Raw genomic sequence first — 21,413 nt, 5'->3', positions numbered from 1 at the left:
AGCGCGCAGCGGCGTCCTGGGGCTCGGGACGGCGACTGGGGCAGTGCCGGGAGCCCTGGGGTCACGGAATCGCACAATGGCTTGGCTTAGAAGGGACTTCAAAGATCATCTGGTTCTAGCCCTGCTGCTGTGGGCAGGAACGCCTTCCACTAGACCCGATTCAGCCCGGCCTTAAAAGCCACCAGGGATGGGGCATCCACAACTTCTCTAGGCAAGCTGTGCCACCTGTGCCACCATCCTCACAGTAATGAATTTCTTCGTAAAATCTATTCTAAACTCACCCTCGTTCAATTTAAAGCCAGTCCCCTTTCTCCTATCACTGCATGTCCTTGTAAAGTGTCATTCTCCCTCTTTTTTATAAGCCCCCTTAGGTCCTGGAAGGCCACAGTGAGGTCTGTCTAGAGCCTTGTCTTCTCTGGGCTGAACTCCCTCAGTTAGTCTTCTAGGAGAGTTGTTCCAGCCCCTGTACAGAGCATGTTTGTGGCCTCCTCTGGATGTGCTGTAGCATGTCCATGTCTTTCTTGTGTTGGGGGCCCCAGAGCCGGACACAGCACTCCAGGTGGGGTGTCAACAGACTGAAGCAGGGGGGCACAGTCACTTCGCTGTCCTGCTGACCACACTCTTTCTGATGCAGCCCATGATGAGATTAGCTTTCTGCACTCTGAGCACAGTTTGTTCATGTCCAGCTTTTCATCCACAAGAGCCCCCAGTGAGGGGGGCTCTCCATGGGTTCTCCCAGTCTGTACTCATGTCTGTCGTTGCCTCAATGCAGGTGCAGTGTTTGAATGGAGATTTCTTGTGTCGAGTTTGTGCCCATCAGCTCAGGTGATCTCAACAGGCACTGCCAAGAACACCCTGACTCTGTCCATGCTACTCTTCCATCAGCTGTTTGCACACACTGTGGAGAGCCCCTGAGGCACTTTCTCCAGGCTGGTGAGCCCCAGCTGTCTCAGCACTCATGTCCCCACCACAGTCTGACAGATGCTCCAAGCCCCTAACCTGCCTAGCACCATGTACTGTGGCATTTTCCCCACCCAAAATGTTTCATCTCTGCTTTTCAGGTCAGTTTTTTGGGGGAGTCACTGGGGTGCCTTCACCTTTAATAACCCTTAATTTGCTTGCCCTCTGTACTTTTCCTGTTGGTTTCTGGACCTCTGTGAGCTTGGAGTGTCCTCAGCCCAGGAGTCACAGAAGAAGTCCACCCCATGAAGAGCCATTTCGTGTGCTTTGTTTTCATGTAACAGTCCCCCAGCTCATTGCTTTCTACAAAAAGGACAAAATATTCCCTTCTCCACTCAAATTCCCCTTTATAAAACTGCTATCCTATCTGCTTTTAATTGTCCTTCATATTTTTGCCAAGCCATAAGCCAAGGAAATCAATCTTCATGGAAACTGTTCTACAACACCAATTCCCCTTCTTTTTGTGCTGGTCTTGTGCTCCTTTGCTGGATGAGGCCAGGAGATTTGACTCATGCTGTATATAAGATGCAGGTGCCCCAGACATTTATGTAATGGAACTAAGTGGTTTTCTGTTTGCTCTACTCTTAATTTGTACTGATTCCTAATATTTAATTGCCTTTCTGCCCACTGAAGAACACTGGAGCTAATGTCATTAAAGCATTACAAATAAGATCCCATTTTGGAGATGTTTAGACAGTATGATACACATAAGGGTAGGATTGCTTTTTTTCCACATGTAGCACTGTAAATGTATCAGTAATAAATTTTGTCCTCTTCTTTTTCACTGATTTTTCATGCTATGTATTCTTAAGATTGTCACTCAACTTGTCCACTCTTTTTCAAACGCTTACAGAAAATACTGAAAAGCAAGGACAAGCAAGACATGCTGCAAGTCATGTAGCACCCCATGAGTGACTTTCAACATGAAATCTCAACACTTTTCACTGTCTTTTAACCAGTTGTTTAACCTCCATGGACTCCTCATCCTATGGTGATTTCATTTCCTTAAGAAGCTTTAAGAAGACTTTCTCAAAGATCTTATGGAAATGTAAGCAGGTTATATTAATTCATGCTTCTTACCTATGCACTGAGTCCTTCAAACACCTTCCTATGGCACAATTTTCTTTGGGGAATAAAAAGTATAAATTCTTCCATGTTCTCTTCTGTTCCTTTGGACACTTTCCTGGTTTTGTTTTTAGAAGTTTCAACCAGCTCCCGTCGTGTGGCTGACAGAGCTGTTTGATCCTCTGGAAAGTTTTTAAAGGTTGACCGCGTATTTGTCACTTTTCAAGCTTTTGGATTTAGGACAGTTCCCAACTGCTACCCCACTTTATAATCCAGATTTTTCGTATCTGAGGGCCTGTAGCACTTCATGGAGAACAGCCCTGCCTTGGTGACTTGATTTTCTGTTAATTTTGTTGCTTAACTCTGTTCCTGCTGGTGTTTCAGCCCAGCACAGATGCTGTCCTTCACACAGGTGTCAGGGCACAGCTGGCACAGGGCTGCCTGCGGCAGGCAGGCAATGGTAAACTTGCTGCTTTACACTTTTTGTGATGTTTCACGATCCCTGTGGCAGGCTGTGTCCCCTGGTCCAGCAGCAGTGATGTCCTGGGGCCCTTTGGAGCCTTTGTTCTGGTTCCACAGCAACTGTCCAGCTGAGGAACGGGACAGAGGAAATGAACTGGGCCAGAAGGTTCATACAAATAGCTGGGTTTTTTTATTATCAGTGTAATCACTTTGGCAAACTAGTTTCTACAGTCAAAACATACTTATGACTGTTTCTAAAACATCAGGTACATTAGCTACCCTAGAAGTGAAGTACCAAATAATTTCCTTTCTTAATAGTGCATTTTGAGTGAAAGGCTTTAATTTTATATGTACGCAGAGAGCTAAAGTTCTGCACAGACAGTATTTTTGTACAGAACATGAGACCCCAATTTTAAAGCTTAAAGGACAGGAAGATGAAAGGATTTAGAGTATCTGTTTTTGCCAGGTCAAATTGGAGATTTTAAGGAGATTTTTGGTTTTTTTGATATGATGTAAATTCTATAAGGGCTTGGTCCTGCATTTGTAGTTTGTGTGCATGCTTTCAAATGACTGAGGAAAACAAAGAAATTACTGAGAAAACTTCAATGTATTGTTTGACTGGATATCAATGCAGGACACATTTAAGCTACAGTAAGAGCATTGCACAGTAAAATTTCCTACCTTTGAACATACTTTAAAGTACAGAAGTGGAAAAAATAAAATTTAAAAAAACCAAACCAGCAACTTGAATTTACATTCAAAATCAAATTAGTGTAAACAGTTTTACAAAGGTTTTTGTTCTGGAATTCCTCTGCTAGAGCTATAGCAGGCATGAGCAGGCAAGAATGAACACAACCTAACAAAAAATTAGCTATAAACATTCAAGTATCACTAAACATGTCCTGATTCTGTCTGTCTGCCTCGCAGAGCACAAAGATCATCCTCCTGATGCCTTCATTACAGATAGGGAGAGAGGTGTTGCACAGTGCAAAGAAGAGGTACAGAATCAGGACCATAACAAGCAGCATTTACAAAGTCAATTAATCTCTTGGAGGTTGTTCAGAGCTAGATTTTTAGAGATAAATAAAACCTGTTAGAAACTAACAGCAGGGGCACTGCTGAACCTATCAGGTGCTAAAATTTATTTGTAGGTTTTCAGAAATCTGTCCCCAGTGCAAAGTTTCCTCATTTAACAGGGGAAAAAAAAAGAGACAATCACTTGAATGGTGGTGAATTCATTGAGCCAGACTTTGGGAAACGGCAGGGACTTGGAGATTTGCACCTGCTCCTTCATTAGCTGACAACTTAAGCCAGTCCCTGATGGTGTTTATTTTCTAATGTGAACCCCAAGTTTCTGCACAGAGCACATGGATGCCATTCTGCCTGCTCCTTACTCCTGTGAAAACCCAGAGGATGCCAAGAGGTGTGTGCTGCTCTGCTCAGCTGCCAGATTGGATCTCGCACAGAGCTCATCTGAACTCCAGAGGAGTGGAAATGGTGATGGGTTGTACCTGGCTCTTGGAGCTGAGACCTACAGCTCGTGTTCACTCTTGTGAGCACTGGCCATGGGGTAGGACTGTCAGCATATGCCCTGCTCCAGTTTTATTAGCAGCATGTTGCCTGGCAGTATTAGGTTAATGGCTGGACTCAATGATCTTAGAGGTGTTCTCCAAACTTAATGGTTTTATGGTTCTGTGTTGTGAAATCCAGTGAGTCCCTGTGAACGATATTAAAAGTGGGGATTTACAGGGAATCTGCCAGAAATGCACTTTTATCATCCAGAGCTGTGTAATGGATTCTATTTCCTTGGTGGGTGATGAAGCAGAAGAAGATTAATGCTGTTGACAGTAGAACAAGTCCAATGCAAAAAAAAGCTGCGAGTATCAGGCTGGCTTCTCCAGGACTCAAAGTTTTGCCGAAAAAATTGCCCACTTTGTTGTCATAATCTGTTAAAAGAGAGTTGTTAATGAGAAATCTGCACATGAATCTGAAGAGTTTGAAATGGCATTTTGAAAAATCCTTACCCTTTGCAGTGGTTTTATTTGTTGCAGGAGTTGTGTTGTATGTTCCAGTTGTGTGTCCTCCTTCTGAAGGAACTTCCCACTGTTGTCTCTCTTCTCAGGGTGAAAAAAAGGCATAGTTAAGTTGGAAGCCTTAATAAATATTTTTTTCCTCTTTTGAAAATATAGAGTTGACTTTATTTCATTATTTCTACCTTGTTGATCTGAACAGAAATTGTGGTTAGATCATCACAACTGTTCCTCTGGGTGGCTCCATGGGCAACATTTTCCTTCTCTGTAGGCATCTCTGTTACTCCACTACTTACTGTAGTGATGGGACAAGGAGTAACTTTTAAACTGAAAGAGGGTAGATATAGGTGGGGTATAAGGAACACACTTTTTATGATGAGGGTAGTGAGGCACTGGCACAGGTTGCCCAGAGAAGGTGTAGATGCCTCATGCCTGGAAGTGTGCAAGGCCAGACTGGATTGAGCCTTGAACAACCTGGTCTAGTGGAAGGTGTCCCTGTCCATGGCAGGGGGGTTAGAATAAGATGATCTTTAAGGTCCCTTCCAACCCAAACCATTCCATGATTCAGTTCTGCATTTGCTTGTCCATGTGAAATCTCACATGCCCACATGAATATGTGTAATCAAATAAATTCATCATAACCAAGGAAGGAGTATTTTGGCTATATTTGGCATCTGCATTTGTCATCGTGCTGCTACAGGGCTATAGGTATGAGATGTGCCTACTGGCACTGTTTCAACTCTTGTAGAGGAGTGTAGCCAGCACAGTGAGGACCTAGATGCTGGATCCAGATGTTTAGTGGAGTAATGTGATGTGGAGAGGCCCACAAAACACTTTCAGCTTCACTCACATGTGTTGGAAGAGACAAGTACCACTCAAAAAGTTTGCCAACTTTTCTTAGTCAAAAGATCACCTATTTCTTGGACAAGATGAGCAACCATTTTTTGGAGCTCCTTTTATCCCAGCTGGTGTCTGCCTGTGCAGGGAGAAGCCCAAACAGCTCTGCAAGTCATCAGGGCCCACAGGAAGGAACCAGCACCATGCCAGACTGTAGGCCCTCCCCACACAGTGTGGCAAAAAGGCTGAAAAACAGCTTTGCAGATATTTTCTGTGCTACCTTTAAATGACAAATGGTCCCTAGGCTGCCACTAGTGTCTCAGAAGGGCACTTGTGAGGCACCAACTGCTTTCAAGCACAGTGCACCAAAGATTGCCATGTCATGAGGGGTGTTTGTCCTGTCTCCTGTCACTGCTAACTGGCCATGGCAGTGCAGGTGCTTCCCACCAGTGCACAGGTGAGCTCTCTTCCTTTTGTCCCAGATTCCATCCAATTGTGCTGCAGTACCACCTCTGAGTCCTAGGATGTGTCTGATACTGCACCTGATTTATTGATGGTGTAGGTTGTCTCCATGCCAGCATGGATGTGGTCAGCCACATGACAGTGCAGAAGCCACGTTCCAGGGTTTTCTGCTACGAGTTCAACTGTCTGGAAGGTCCCAGGGAAAAGGTCATATACATCTCCTCTGTGGTCCTTATCTGTCTGTGGCAAAGCAAAACCAGAATTGTGAGAGTCGTGCCTCAAATACTCCCCCGTGGGCACTGAAATATTCCAGTTAGAATTCCAGCTCCTTAAGATAGATCAAATGCTTCTTGTTCATTTCTAGTGAGCATCATCCAGAGAAACTGGGGTCTGTGGACACCTCTCATTTAGTCCATTATACAACAACAGCAGACCCCTTCTGTTGACTCCAGCTTTTGGTTGAGCAAAGGCGTTTATTTGAAAGACAGATTTTTCAGGTAGTCCTGCCGGTGGTAAACTGTCACAGCATAAAACCATACTCTAACCCAGCATAACTCTAATTTCCTCCCTGTATTTTTCCTCACACTTAGAGGTAATCACATATTTTAACCCACCTAAGCATGTCCTCTACTAGGGAAATAGAAGCTTTGCAAGTATCGCGTTCATTTTGTATTTCCTTCAAATGCAAAACTCCCACCAACCTCAGCATCAGCCCAGGGTTCTGTGCCTAAGTGACAAAACCAGGCTGGAAGTATGGATTTGTTTGTTTGTTTTTCTCATAAATTTCCCGTAACACTATAAAAGTTTTACTTTGATTTATTTTACCAACCTTGAAGATGAAGGTCTGTGCATGGAAGTGAACTGTGTGGATATCCACTTCATTGCCCATTCCTATCAAATACCAGTTTGTCCTATCACCTTCATTCATTGTTAGACCCAAGAGACTGTTGTAAATCTTCCCATTGATTGCTGGAAGAATGACAAAATAGGAATGATTATTAATTTGCCATGGTATGGGTGATTAGAACCTCCACTTCAGGCACCCTTTGCACTTTCAGGGGAGAAGGAGTGCTCAGGGAGAGAAGGGACAGGCATGTGTGGTCAGGACAAGTGCTGTCCCCAGTGACCACTGCCACTGCAGGGGGAGAGTCATGCTTTTGTTTCAGTTTCCAAATTGTGTAAGTTTACACAACAAACATCTTTCTGTCTTACAGAGCACCAAACTGGTTTTTTACTGGTTAAGATTGAACTCATGAGCAAACTGGATTTATGCTTAGAAGGTACATGGAAAAAGAGGGAATAGAATTGTTGCCTAAAATGGCAACAATTCTACAGCAGTACCAGCTGTAGAAAGAAAAGATTGCTTTGCCAGGGCTGTGTGTGTGTCCCCATCCAGTCTATTCAGCCTGGCTCCTGGACTGGCTGCAAATACAGCCACAGTTTCAAAATATCTTCCCTATGCTCGTGAAAAACAAGACTTGGAGGAGCACAGCTCCCAAATGACAAGGGAATCCTGGCAGGGCAGCCTCTTCCTGAAAGTATAAGAGTAAACTATCTTGTTAGAAAAATATCTTGGCTGGGCCTTGTGAAATCTTTTTGTTTCCAGCATTGCAGTTTATGAAGTTGTCACACGGCTGGGTAACTGCAGGCTGAGTCCAACGTCTTCCTAAAAGGGCTGTGAAAAATAAACCTCTTTCCTCTCGGCTGCTGCTGCCAAGTCCTACATACCGTGCTTGCTGTTGCCTTCTACAAAGTTCTCAGTGGAATTAAAATCCTCAGGATTCTTGTGAAGGTATGTTTCAATATTTTCTTTCAAATACCAGGATTCATTTTCATCGAACACCATAAACAGAAGAGTAAATTCACGATCGATATCTTTCCTTAGACCTCTTTGATTTAAAGTTCCTTTTCTGCAAACTACCAGAGGCCCAATCAGACCACTGTATGTGTCCTGAAATAAAATAAATATATGTGTTACAGATTTTCAGTTCATTCAGCTATGAAATAGATACAGATTAGCTGAACATTAAATTGCTTTTTCCTAGCAGATGAAGAAAAAAATCAGTCTGATTAAAAATTTCTTTCTCTGTGTGTCTCTCTGGTAATTTACCAAAGCAATGACATCCAGTGCTCCCTTTCAACCTTACTCATTTTGTGATTCTGTGATTTTGTGTAATGTTTTGTCTTTACCCCAAATCCCTTCAACTATTCTTTAAAGAGGAAATCACATTACTGTGGTGCATCCGTTGGGATTTACATAGGTTAAATTACCCAGGCATGTACAACTGTTATCAGAGGACAAAGCATCTAACTCTGTAAATGGTTTCTCTAGCCTGTGGTCCACTCCCAGCTGAGAAGCAGGATCCTTTCAGAAAGATTACACAAGGCATGACGTGTTAGCCAAAGCAATGCAGGCTTTTTAATGGCCATTTCTTTGTTACCTTAACAAAATTTGCTGTTGAATAATAAACCCAAGTGATACAATTTGGATCTGTTTTGCCGGGACCGGATCGTTCTGGGATGTTCCACCTGTAGGTGTTTATTTCCCCTGAAACAGAGAGAGAACAATTTTACCTTCAGCAGCTAAGTATTAGAGGCTTTGAATAGTATCTAACTCAGACATCCTACTCTCCTCATCAAAAAATTGTCTGCATCAAAACTACCTGTGGAAGCATGCAGCAATGGGATGGGTTTATGATTCTGCCTTCCAGGAGGTCATTGAAGTTCCAGTGGTGTAAATGAAGGCAGATTGCTCCAGAAAAGAAGATCTGCAAATGATTCTGATGAAAGTGGCATCCCACAGAAGGAAGTTTACAGACAGGACTCTTCATCTTTCCCCTTGGTAAAACCTGCAGTAATTCAATGATCTTGGCTGCTGATGCTTAAGGTCAGATGAGGCATTGGGAGCCAAGGCCAGAAAATGTTTCTTGGACCTTCTCAATTGAAAAGGACAAAAAGAAGAGGCAGTTGCCACTGGGATTTTGCAGAGGGTGCTGCAGAAGTGTGTTAGCTGGGGGCCCAGACAGGAGAGCTGGATATGTACCAACCTGCTGTCTGGGAGCAGCAGTGGGGTTCTTTCCTCTTCCAGATAAGACCTTTCTCCACAGCAATTACCAGAGAACCTCTATCCCTTCCCAAATGCCATCATCTCTGCCACATCCTCCCTGAGCAGAAATTCCCTGACCTCTGATTTAAAAAAATCTGTAACAAATGGATGAGGATATAATCTATTTTGGTGAGGATCATTTCTCTGCACTGGACACAAATATCTGTGTTCAGATGAACTGCCTATGCTGTGTTTCCCTGCTTTGTTTTCTTGCTGGTACTGCAGGAAAGGGTAGGAGACCAAGATGTGGTCAACACCTTGCCCTTTTAAGTGGTGGAGAAATGTTGAACCAAGCAATCTCTGTCCCAGAAATCTGTCAGGGTGACAGCAGCCAAGAGCATCATGGGACATGCTACAAGTCAGGTGAAAACCAGGAAATCACAGAACCACGTTTTTAGTACAGCTACAACCCAACAGCTGCCAATAGCTGTGAGCATCTGGGGAAGGAGAGTTTTCAAGCTTTAAGGGTTGGGAAGTGACTGAGCCTAGTTTTTGTGTCACTGAGTCACTACACTGTTCATGCATCATGCAACAGTGGGTTTTAATTGTACAGCTGTAACTACAGAAACAAAAAAATGGTGACTCTCAACTCTCATACAATATGAGATGGGTCTCATGTCAGTATTGCAATATCATTTACCCTTACAGGATAAACATCATGTCATGGAGACATTAAGTCCATATCATGGAGACATAGGCCAGGAAATGTTTCTCATCCACCTGTATCTAACCTACATGTCATCACCTCTTTTAGAGGGTATGATCTAGGAAGGGAGGCTGGTCATGGTCCTCCACTCCTTCCTTGCTTTTTCCTCCTCAGCTCAGGATGTTTGGAGACTGTAGATGGAAAAAATCTCCACCCTACTTAAAAGTTGACACACTTCAGAAGGCATCGAAGACCTATCTTTGAAGTGCAAATAAGGCATAACCCCTGAAAAAAGCGATAAACATGAGGAAAATTGATGTTTTCTCCCTTTTTTTCCTTCTGGGTAATTGGAAGAATGGTCAGGGAGAGAACAAAGCTGTGTCAGATGAGAGCTGGTTTAGCACAGGTTGCTATGGATATGTTCTCTGCATCTATTTACCATGCCCTCCACAGTTTCTTTAGGACAGGGCAGTGCTCTCAGGAGTACAGTTTGTCAGGATGCAAATCTGTCTGATGACTGATTTAGGATTTAGTAGAATTAGACAGTCTTTGGCAAGTGTGGGGTAAGCAGTCCAGCCTAGCCTAGGAAGAAAGACAGTGAAGACTTCTAGATCATGCTGGTGGGGACTGAGGTGCCCAGGAATTTTTCTTATTTTCAGGGATTTCATTTCTATGTTAACTGCTCTTTCTAAACTCTTAAGGAAAAGTCAGTCCTTAGGTCTTGCTGAAGAATGCTTTTGGCTTACTCTCAAACACAGACACCTTCCCTCATCTAACTCATCCCAAGCCTGCTCCCATGTGGACACAGGAGACATGACAGTAGTGTGCCCGTTGTTACATCTCGAACACCAGCCTGACAGTGCCAACAACACCATGGAGCCAATAACAAAACAAGGGAATTGTATATACATCCTTTTCTTTCCCCTCCTCCATGTATTAACCTCAGGTATACATTCATCAAACTCCTGCAAGGCAGATGTTGGCTCACATTTGGACATGAGTTTCTGTGTATTTGTACTGTACCGACACAGCTGCTAAGAGGAAAGAAATGTCAGCTTGCACAGAGCTTTATTACATCAAATTTTCTTTTCATTTGGTTTCACACTGGAGTTCACAAATACCGCAAAAAAATGGCATAGGTGTTGGAAAGCAAAGGTGGGTACATTTTGGATTGACTACAATGCCTGGGTTTGACTTCCTACTTAGAACATAAACCCAACAAAAAAATTGAAGTTCAAAAAGTTAAACAGGAATTTTTCTATATGAAAAATTGTTTTCCACTGTTTTCCTCACTAGAAACTTTGGTACACTTTTCCAAAAGTTTGATACACTTTTCCAAAGATTATTAATTCGCGTGACAGCTACATTTGGCATTTTATGCATGACTCTGAATGCAAATGCCAATTCTCTGTAGCCTGAGACAGGCAGAGTTAATATTAACATGTGCAATTCTTACATCTGAATTTGAAAGTTCTAAAAACATTGTTAGAGTGTCAGTCTGGAGCCAAATGCAGCACTGGCTCACACTTCTCTTGCCGTGATTAAGGGCCTGCTTCTCTCTACCCCGATAGGAATGAAGGCTCACTCTCTGCCCAAACATGCTCACTTGATCAAGAACTTACATGTCTAGCAACTCAGAACTGTAGCTGAATAAGCACTGAGCATATTATGCCTGGGAGAACATATAGATATGGACAAGTTTGAAAGAGAGATTATCATTAATGTGCTAAAATGGTTTTATATACAGCCTTTGTAGCTCAAAGAAAAGAAGGGAGGAAAAAAGAAAAAAAGGGAGCCTTACCAGGGAGGGTAATTGGTGTCTCAGGCTGTTCTTCACAACCAACCTCTTCTATGCCATGTGCACTTATTGAGTAAGGCCTGCTGGCTTTGTTCTTAAATACGATCAGTACGGAGTCACCAGCCTCGGCATGGAGTAGTGGCCCTAAATTCGAACAGAAGATGCCAGTGTTTAATGCTGATTTTCTGAATTCAACAAGCCTTCAATAGCTTGGTCTACTAGAGCCAAGGTCTCTATCAAAACCATTGGGCTTTTCTGTTCTTCCAGGAAAGTCATCAAAATTGGTTTATCTCAGATGATTAAAAGCTGCATATGTTCAAATAATCTCTTTTCAGTCAATGAAGAGAATTGTCCTCTCTGAAGACAGGTCTTTGGACAGCTGGTTTTTAAGGAAAAATTCCTGAGGATGGTTTCTGAATCTTTCAAAATTTTATTTCTTAAGCTGGTATCTTTAAGGTCCCTTAAAGTCCATATCATGGAGACATAGGCCAACAAACAAACAAAAAAAAAAACCAAACAAACAAACAAACAAACAAAAAAAACAAAAAAAAAAAAAAACCAAAAAAAAAAAACACCCAAAAAAAAAAAAAAAACCCAAACATTTTTTTTTTACTCTTGCCCTTCAGGAAATGAAATGGTAAATATATACCTAGAGAAGGTTATCCTGAGGGAAGAGTATGAAACTGTATCAGGAGAGGCTTAGTTTCAGTATTAGGAAAAGGTTCTCCACCCAGAGGGTGGTTGGGCACTGGAACAGGCTCCCCAGGGCAGTGGTCACAGCACCAAGCCTGACAGAGCTCAAGGAGTGCTTGGACAATGTTCTGAGGCACATGGTCTGACTCATGCAAGGCCAGGAATTGGACATTGATGATCTTCCAGCTCATGATATTCTAAAATTCTATGATTATTTTATGACCAGTTGTTGCCTGCTTTTCACCCCATAAAAACATGAACTGATGGTTATTTCATGATGAGTAAAATGATGTCTTGCCAATTGCAAATGCAAATCCGTCTCCTTAATATTGTCTTAATCTGTTTACAAGAGTCTCCCCCATGTTACAAGCTCTGAAGCTAAGGTGAATCCTAGAATTACCATTATAGCACTCCTTGGGATACTCCTTATTCATGTTCAAGAATAAATTATTTAATTTGGAAAGGATCTTTGCACTCAGCAATGACATAAATAGCATGTAAAATCACTGACACCTGGAATAGGCATCACTGTTCCGTATTTTCCATCTTTAAAAAGCTATAAAACATCTTAGTTTTTGGAAAGCAGCCCCCTCCCTGATCACAGGCTTGGTCTGTGGGACATGAGAGCTACTTGCCCAGGATTTCCAAGTGTTCCTCCTCTTCTGTCCTCACTTTGCGCTGTGTGAAGTTGCCGCTTGTGTACTCCCGGTAAACCACCTTCTTGTATTTTGAACCGATCAGGTCCTCTGCTTGGCTCAGAAAAACATGCCCATAGCTGCAAAATAAAATGCAATAAAAGCACTAAAGTGTACAGAGCTGAAAGCTAGTAACTCTTGTGCTATTCACAACAGATTCAATGAGAATATACAGCTTGATCCAATGTGCTGATGGATGTGAAGGCCCTGAGAGATGCAAGAGGTTTTGAATAGCAAATAGCGAGAGATAATCCTCACTGAATGCACACCCTCTTCAAACAGGTAAAACTGAGGATAAGCTGCACTCTCCAAGAATTTTGGGAACACAAATCCTTCGCCAGGGCTGGAGCAGGGGTAAAATGTGAGATGAGAATGGTTTCAGCTGCCCTCTCCATCGTTCACTCCAAAAAAAGATACTGCCTGTCCCTGGAAACCTGAATCCTCTTATCATGATGGCTGCTTTTGCTATCTTGGCTATTAGCCACAAGAAGATGATAAACAAAGCTTGACCTTTGAAAACAAATGCCATCATCCGAGATAAGAGGGAGCTGCTTTACCCTTCCCTATTGCTGCTGTGTACTGCACAGGTTGGATGCTTTCCCAGCATGATGATAAAAGGAGAAATGTATTTTCCATTCTGCACCTTGGAAGAGGATGCTTTCCAGGTTTACCCTCGGTTTGTTGCTGTTCCCATGGGATCCCAGAGGGCTGACTTGCCAGCAGAGGACACTCACAACCCACTGTGCAGCTGAACATTAACCCTCTTCTGGGAGCAGCTGTCTCCTGGCAGCTCATCTCCAAGGTGCCCCTGGCAGGGGAGTTGCAAGGCTGGCTCACGATACACTAAATAAAACCAAAAAACTGCCCCAGGGATACTGCTTACTGTGTATTGAGCTGTGCGTGCAACAACAGCCTTTGACAGTACTGGAATTTATGTTTTCTTTAAAGTCACATTATCCCCTGAGATTCTTCAGGTATATTTTTTACAGACTCCTCTTCCTCTGTACAAGGAGCACTTTCACAGATGCTTTTCTAAGGTTTATTTTTGACATATGTTCCTTTTTGCTTTCACCAAAGTGTCTTCAGAGACCAGTCTATGCAATATGATCTTGAATGTGTATTTTTTTCACAAGTTTTCTATTCCTCACATAGTAGAGTGATTCAGTTGCAGGGTTACCTATGTTCTGATCTTTTCAGGGGATCTACCATGCTGCAGGAAAGCAGACTCAGCACCCCCATCATACATCTGCATTGCCTACAGGAGCTCACATCTGGAACAGGTGCCTGACTTTCTCCTCTATGAAAACCAGAAGTCTGGGATGGCAAGGCTGGGGAGAGGTAGGGAGAGGAGGGGTTGGGGAGCATCATTGTAAAGTTGAGCCAGGGCTGGAACACAAACTTGGAAGCCTTCTTGAATTCAACAGCATTACAAGTCACTCTGAAATGAAAGCATTTGAAACTGGTGCCTATGAACTAGTCTAGACTGAGAGGCTGTGACTTTGTAAAGGCATTTTCTCATATTATGTTTGGCGAAGAGTTCCTCCTAAAAACACAAGGTTGGCATCATGAAGGGGTGATTCAAAATTTCCCCTCCACTGTAAGTATGTCCTCTGCCCAAAGCTTTTTTTTGGGTTGGGTACCTTTCCTCATAGCTGCTGATGTTGTAAACCTTTGGTGCTGAGCTCTTATTTGAGGCATAGTCCCACTCAACCTCCTCTGCAGCAATGTAGTAGAGCCTCATGGCTCCACGCTGCTGCTGGGCTTGGGTGGGGTTGTGGCAGCTGCTGACCTCGTAGAGATGTTTCATCCCACCAACAAAGTGATCAAAAGTCCTGCAAACCACTTTGAATGTGCCTGGAAAGAAAAGCACATGACATTTAAGCAATGAAAAAAAAACCAACAAGCATCTTGGCAAATTAGGTCCTGCGTACATCTCTGATCTGTTCTCAGATAATCCTAATGTATATAATGTTGTATGGAAAGTCAAGCAAGGGGATGTTTAAATATAATGATCGAATATTCTACACTGGAAAAGACCTCCAAGATTATCAAGCCAGCCACTAACCCAGCACTGCCAAGTCTAGCACTAAACCATGTCCCTAAATGCCATCTCTTTTAAAAGTGCCATCTCTTTACAATCTTTTAAATATGTCCAAGGATTGTGACTCCACCACTTCCTGGTCAGCCTGCTCCAATGAACTAAAACTCCCTGATGCAACCTGAGGTTATTTCCTCTTTTCCTGTCACTTGTTACTACTTGGGAGAGGAGACTAACACCCAGATAGCTATGGAGAGTGAGAACATCCCCTCTGAGCCTCCTTTTCTCCAGGTTAAACACTCCCTCAGCCATCTGTCACCAGACTTGTGCTCCAGACCCTTTCCCAGCTCCGTTGCCCTTCCCTGGACACGCTCCAGCCCCTTAATGTCTTTCTTGCAGTGAGGGGCCCAGAAATGAGCACAGGATTGGAGCTGTGGCCTCAGCAGTGCTGTGTACAGGGGGACGGTCACTGCCCTGCTCCTGCTGCCACACCAGTGCTGATCCAGGCCAGGATGTCACTGGCCTTCTTGGACCACCTGGCCACACACTGGCTCATGTTCAGCTGCTGTTGTCCAGCATCACCATGTACTCTTCTGCTGAGAAATTTTCCAGACACTCTGTCTGCAGCCTTTGGCATTCCATGGGGTTATTGTGAACCAAGTACAGGACCCAGCAGGACTTGACCTTGTTTTGCTCCATAGGAAAAACCAGCCTGCTTCATCTTTGCTCAAAAATCACCATAAATTACTTCTAACTATTTGAGTTAGATCAGCTTGGCCGAGGAAACTCTGAAAAGCACTTAGATGTCTGGCAGCAGGAATCAGCTTGCCAGCAAGCCCTCCCTGCCAGCGAGCCCATGCTGCAGACATGCCCACGAGGAACACAAGAAGAGGAGGAGGAAGCATTCATTGCAACACTCAATAAAGGCATGGAGAAACACAGGGTGTGTTTCAGAGATGCTGGCTCCTTGTCCCTGACCATAGAGCCACTGCACCAGCCTTCAGTGCAAGGGATTCTCCACGGAGCCCCTGCAGTTTGTCTGGTGTCATCAGGCTGATGAAGGGCTCTGCAATACAGATACAGACCCACAATACAGGAATGCCTGCTTATAACCATGTATCCATATGCACAGTCGAGATAAACTGTAACTTTCTGACTCTTTGCACTCCCTCCATGAAAGGCCAAGCCACCATGGGCCCTTTTTTTTTTTTTTGGCAGCTCTGGCGGTCAAAGATGGTAGTGATTGTGGGAGCATATTTTGGCATGTTCATGGGCAGATTTTAGTATTTTTACTCTCCTTCTCTCCTGCCCATTTACTCAAACAGGAGCGGACCGTGATGTTGTCCTGTACAGCTCCACCTGCTAGCACTGTGTGAAGGAGGAAAGCACTTTCACAGCTGCTTTGTATGTGAGTCAGTGATAGAACCAAAATTAGAAGTATAGCTCTGTCCAGACTAGATCTCAGTCAATTTCCTGTGTTTCAGAGGCAAAAGTGATGAAAAAGATAAAATAACATGTAATTAAAATAAAATCACATGCATTGATAATCGTAAATATCTGGTAATTCATTCTATTTCCCTTATTGCTGGTAGAAAGTTAGCCAAAAATTAATAATCTCTTAGAATAATTGTTTTGTGTGAGTCCTATAGTGCAATTCATGACAGATAGTGGAAATGTTTGGGATTTGTGTAAGAAAAATTTCCGTTGTCTTACAGCATCTGCAACTTAGGTCTAACCTGGCACATACACAACTCCAATGTACATTTCTATCAGGTGCCCTGGCCATGGATGGCCCTTGGCATAGCCTTGCACAACCCTGATGACTCTGTTAATTTAAACAGAGTTGCACCAATGCAAAGCAAGGTAATGTTGTACTTTATAGTATGAAGATTATTTGGTGTCTCCAGCAAACAACTCACACTCTCCTAGTTTGAAGTATGAATCACTGGATTACCCATGAGATTTAAAAGTACCTTTAATGTATAAGCTTCTGAAAAAGCTCCTAAAGACTGACTATTACTGAAAAGCTTTTGTTGAAGTCTTAAAATACCTTAAATGATGCTGACTATCCACATGACAGTGAATTTGCTTTTCCAAAAACAGTCTGTTTGGAGAATTATAAAATTCTATGAGCATCCTGTTGGCTCTCTGCCTGCTGCTCTGCCCGTCCCCAGGTCATTAAAGCCTCTGTTTTTTGGTGCACATGCACCATGTATACACCTTCTCAGAAAAGTAATCCAGCCTGAATTCTCAGCTATGCTGGGTCCCCAGGGTCTCTCCTTGCTTTCAGCCTCCTTGTGCGGAGCAGAGCATCTCACTGTATGTTGTTTTGGCTCACTGGTATCTGCAAGCGCCACACAACCAAAATAAGTTCATTAACGTACCCACACGGTCTGGCTGCATTAGTGCTGTCCCTGATAAATGAGGAAACAAGGCCAGCCCATCCCTTGTCGTCCCTCTCAAGTCGATGGTGTTTCCTTGGAAATGAACCCCGTGCATGTCGTAGTGACTGCCCAGCCCAATGAGGTGCCAGGAGACCTTGTCATTCTTGCACATGGTCAGGCCTGGCAGATTGCCATACAAGTAGCCATTGACAGCTGGAGAAGAAGGAAAAAATCCTGGTTAGCAGCAAGGCCACAGGAATGCATCACAGAGCCTCCTACCACCCACCTGGCGAAAGACTCACGACTCAGCAAGTCGCTAAAGGGGCATTTTGTGAAGCAAAAGTAGGTTTGGAGGACACCAAATTAACATCTAAGTGCTATTCCTATAAACACAGAATTTCTGCCTCTTTGGTTTTAGCCTGTAAAATCTTGTAATAGCTCTCTGCTATTGTCATGTAGCTCCTCTGAGCTTTTGAGTGTACCTCCCAGACAGCAGCCAAGTGTACAAATTTGGTACCTCCTTTCAGCCTGGAGAATGTATAACCACATCATTAAGGCTATGGAGAGAGCCATAAAGAGTCTGAGTTACAAGGGTGTTATAAGGCAAAACTCCCTAATCCTCAAATGTTCTCTGTGATCAATGTCTGAAAGATGCTATAAAAGAACAAACCTTCAGTATGAGATCCATCTCACAGAAGAAGAATAAAATAGACAGGTCCAGAAAGCCCCAGAGTTCTCTAACAATATCTATCTAAAGCAAAGGTAGGTTATGTGATTTGCTCAAGTCTGTCATCCCAGGGTGGAGATCCGTGCTGAAGTCTGATACTTGCATCCAGAAATGATGTTGTGAAACATTTCTGGCCATACCCCTAGTCTTTGGGTCTCCTGTTCCAGATGTGGTCACTGCCCAAAGGGGAGACAGCAGAGCAGAGCAGGTAGATTTTACTGCATCAGTCAGTGCCAAGGCCAGCAGTGAAATTTAAAACACTAGTGAACATTGGCTTCTTCTGCACCTGTCTCTGGCACTGTGCCTTTTTACAGAACTAAGTATTGCATCTCAAACCACTGCTCTGTTCCCTTTTTCCAGATGTAGTTGGTAGATGGATGCACTCACTGCTGCTGTGACTGGGGTTTCAGCATGCACTCCAAGGGCATAAGGAGCTGGCCATAAGCTGACTGACAGCTTTCCAGCTCACTCTCCAGTGCAGTGCAGAAAGCTATGAATGATGATAAAACCTGCCAACTCATCTTCCTAATATGATTGAATAAAAGATGTCATTAGCAGATATTAGATATTTTGTACCATGCATTTTGTTGGATTCCATGAAATCAGCATCAGTTTCATCCACTTTTGAAGGGTCTCCAGTAAATGCTTCAATATTCTTGTTCAGATACCAGCTGTCATTCTCATCAAAGATTGAAAAGAGGAGGTAAAATTCCCTGTCTATTCCTTTCTGTTGACGAGAATGAAGACAAGACATTAACTTTTTTTTTGGGGAAAAAAAAAAAAAAAAAAAAAAAAAAAAAAAAAAAAAAAAAAAAAAGGCTACTCAATAAAAATGAATAGGTTTTTATAACAAAGCTTTCTTTTCCCTGAAGCCACCTTCTTTCTAAGTCTGCATAGAGACAGGAATTGGCACCTTTTCATCAGCCAGAAGGATGAATAAAGTGTCCATTGTGTGGTGTGAAAAGAGTTATTATTTCATGCAAAAGACAGAAAAGCTAGGGAAGAACCAGGGTATTAGGGAATGGTGATTTTGTCTTCTTAACCATCCCCTTAGATTAGCTTTTACCCTGAGGAGTGACATTTGTTTAATCTCTGTTTAATCTCTGTAAGCTGAGTTGGGAACTGGGCAAATTGCCTGTATGGGAACCCCCAGTGCACCACCCTGCTCTCAGGGACAAGCAGATATTCCTGTTGGGCACCTGTGTCCCGTCATGGTTCAGGGTGTTCTTCTGACAGATCAGCAAAGGTCCCACGAGGCCAGAGTTGGTGTCCTTGACAGCATCGGTGGCTGAGTAGTACAGGTAGGTCAGGCACGGGGGGTCACTCTCTGTTGGACCTCCATTTTCAGGCACCCTCCATTTGTAGGTGAAGGTTTCACCTGGCTTGACATGGGCTCCTGGCTTCAGGTAGCCTGTAGAGACAAAGTTGAGATGCACCAAGATTACAGGAAGGCTTTGTCTTCCTGACTAAGAGAGTTAGATGGAAGTCAGGCATAGCTACAGATTTCTGCAGAGAAGCTCCCCCTTGCCACCACAGCTCTAGCACCATTCCATAGTTTGGGCAGCTGTGCCATGAGATCATCTCACCCGAGTCCCGTGCCATGGGACAACCAAGCCAATTCCCCGCAGAACAAGTTTAGCTGCTCCACTCAGACACCTTCCGACGCTACGTTGGATTATCTGGATTCAATCAGACAAGACACGCAGAGCTCATCCTGGTGCTTAAATGGCTTCCTCCAATGTTTGTAACTTACGTGCCCTGTCATGGAATTCATCTGTGGCACAAACTCAGACTCTGCTTCTCATTAAGTGCCAACAAATCAATTACATTAGTGAGCAGAGCTGGAGCTGTGGCTCTTTAGAAATTCAAAACAAATCTGATCCTGGTAATTGTTTCTTTTTGATTCTGTAGCAATGCACAGGAGCCTTTGTCAGCACCTCCAGAGAGTGGATGATATTGTTCTTTGTTGGAGGTTCCTTTTAAAGGATTTGGGCCATTGTCTGCTGCTATGTAAAGGGTGGATTTAGATTGTCTTCTACACTTAAGCATCCATTGCCTACATTTTCTCAGCACACTCAGTCTCTAGTACTCCAAAAAAATCTTAGAAACTTAGACACAAGTGAAAATAGCAGTATTACATCTGAGAACAGCTATTTGCTGCAAACTGCAATAGAAAACAGACTATAGCTTCCACAGTATCCAATACTACTGGATTCATCCTGCAACAGTCCTCAATGAGGCAAACTCATTTTGACTTGGAATCAGAAGCCCACTGAGACTGACAAGTGCCAAATGCAACATGCAAAGGTATTTCCTGAGAGCACTGAAAAAACCCCAAACATATATCTGCAGATATCTCTAGATGTATTTTTATTTACAGTATTTTCATGTGAGTAATCTGCACTTAAGACAATGCACAACCTCTGAAAAATTATTTACCCTCAGCATAAGCCTACAGGCTCTGCATATATACCTACAGGATTTCTGCATGTATACACCTGTAGACAGATGGAATGGAAATCCACGGCACAAGAGTTAAAAGGAGAGAAGAAGGGGCAGACAGATTATTGATTAATCTGGAGTCAGGTTTCTCTCTAAAGACCCAGAGGTGTGCCAGCTCACGTGGCTGCTGAATTGTAGGTTTTGGGTTGATTTTGCTACACACTGAAGTGTGGAGTGCTGAAGGGCACAATTACCAGGGATTGTTAAATGAAAGCACAGCAGCTCTGCAAGCCATTGGAGAGCTATCTCTGGCATGGGTGGCACTAGGATCTGTGCAGATAACTTCAAGGCTGAACTTTAACCAGTTGTTTTTTTATGTTTTGCCTCCTGGCAAATTTGTTGAGTTACAAGGTTGGGAACAAGAGACAACAATTTCATAAAGCCTTTTGCATTGATCTTATTTTATGATGAGTTTTACATGTTGACCTAATTCTGTCTCAGCACAATTTTCAAAAGAGGGATTATGTCCTATGAGTTTCTTTTGATGCGTTGTAGTGGAAACAAAGCAATTTAGGCAACAAGAAAACTACATTCCTTTTCAGTGCTGAAAATGCACTTTTTCAGAGACCACAGCATTATCTCTGCAGATGCTATGAATGGAATTCATCTCACCCTAACTGGACCATCTCAAGCTTAGTCCCTAACTCGAACTCTAGACTTTGGTTGGTGGAGACAGAATCACATTTCCAGAGGGCTTTCTTGTCACTGACTGTAAAAGGTGCCTACCAATTAACATGATATTTAACATTCAGTTGTTATACTTAGATGATAAGACTGTGTTCTTGCACGAAATGAGAGGAAGAATTTAATAAATGCTCCATTTCAGCATTTATGTATTTATGAGAATTAATAAGGATTATCACTGCTGTGTGATATCACTGCTGTGTTCCAGGGAAATCAGATAAAAGCTGCCTTTGAAAGTGACTATCCTGACAGTAAAGCAAGGGCAATGGCCAGCCTGGATTAGAGAACTGGGAGCTATACAGCTGAGAACATGTGGATAGCTGT

General features: G+C 43.1%; 1 protein-coding gene across 1 annotated transcript in view; it reads right to left on the bottom strand.

Moving 5' to 3' along the window:
- Window positions 1-4,230: 4,230 nt before the first annotated feature.
- Window positions 4,231-21,413, bottom strand: part of HEPHL1 (hephaestin like 1) — a 32,760-nt gene continuing 15,577 nt past the window's right edge. The window contains exons 9-20 of the mRNA XM_041417065.1: window positions 19,103-19,314; window positions 18,480-18,630; window positions 17,177-17,389; window positions 14,395-14,608; window positions 12,695-12,834; window positions 11,370-11,510; window positions 8,258-8,364; window positions 7,545-7,767; window positions 6,646-6,785; window positions 5,895-6,056; window positions 4,512-4,590; window positions 4,231-4,433 (exon numbers count right to left, since the gene is read on the bottom strand). Coding sequence (XP_041272999.1) covers window positions 4,231-4,433; window positions 4,512-4,590; window positions 5,895-6,056; window positions 6,646-6,785; window positions 7,545-7,767; window positions 8,258-8,364; window positions 11,370-11,510; window positions 12,695-12,834; window positions 14,395-14,608; window positions 17,177-17,389; window positions 18,480-18,630; window positions 19,103-19,314 — 1,985 coding nt within the window. The remainder of the gene's footprint in view (window positions 4,434-4,511; window positions 4,591-5,894; window positions 6,057-6,645; window positions 6,786-7,544; window positions 7,768-8,257; window positions 8,365-11,369; window positions 11,511-12,694; window positions 12,835-14,394; window positions 14,609-17,176; window positions 17,390-18,479; window positions 18,631-19,102; window positions 19,315-21,413) is intronic.

This window comes from Onychostruthus taczanowskii, unplaced genomic scaffold (assembly GCF_017590055.1).
Source record: "Onychostruthus taczanowskii isolate IOZ18803 unplaced genomic scaffold, ASM1759005v1 scaffold54, whole genome shotgun sequence".
NCBI classification, from domain to species: domain Eukaryota; kingdom Metazoa; phylum Chordata; class Aves; order Passeriformes; family Passeridae; genus Onychostruthus; species Onychostruthus taczanowskii.
This window is presented reverse-complemented; position numbering and strand designations above follow the sequence as displayed.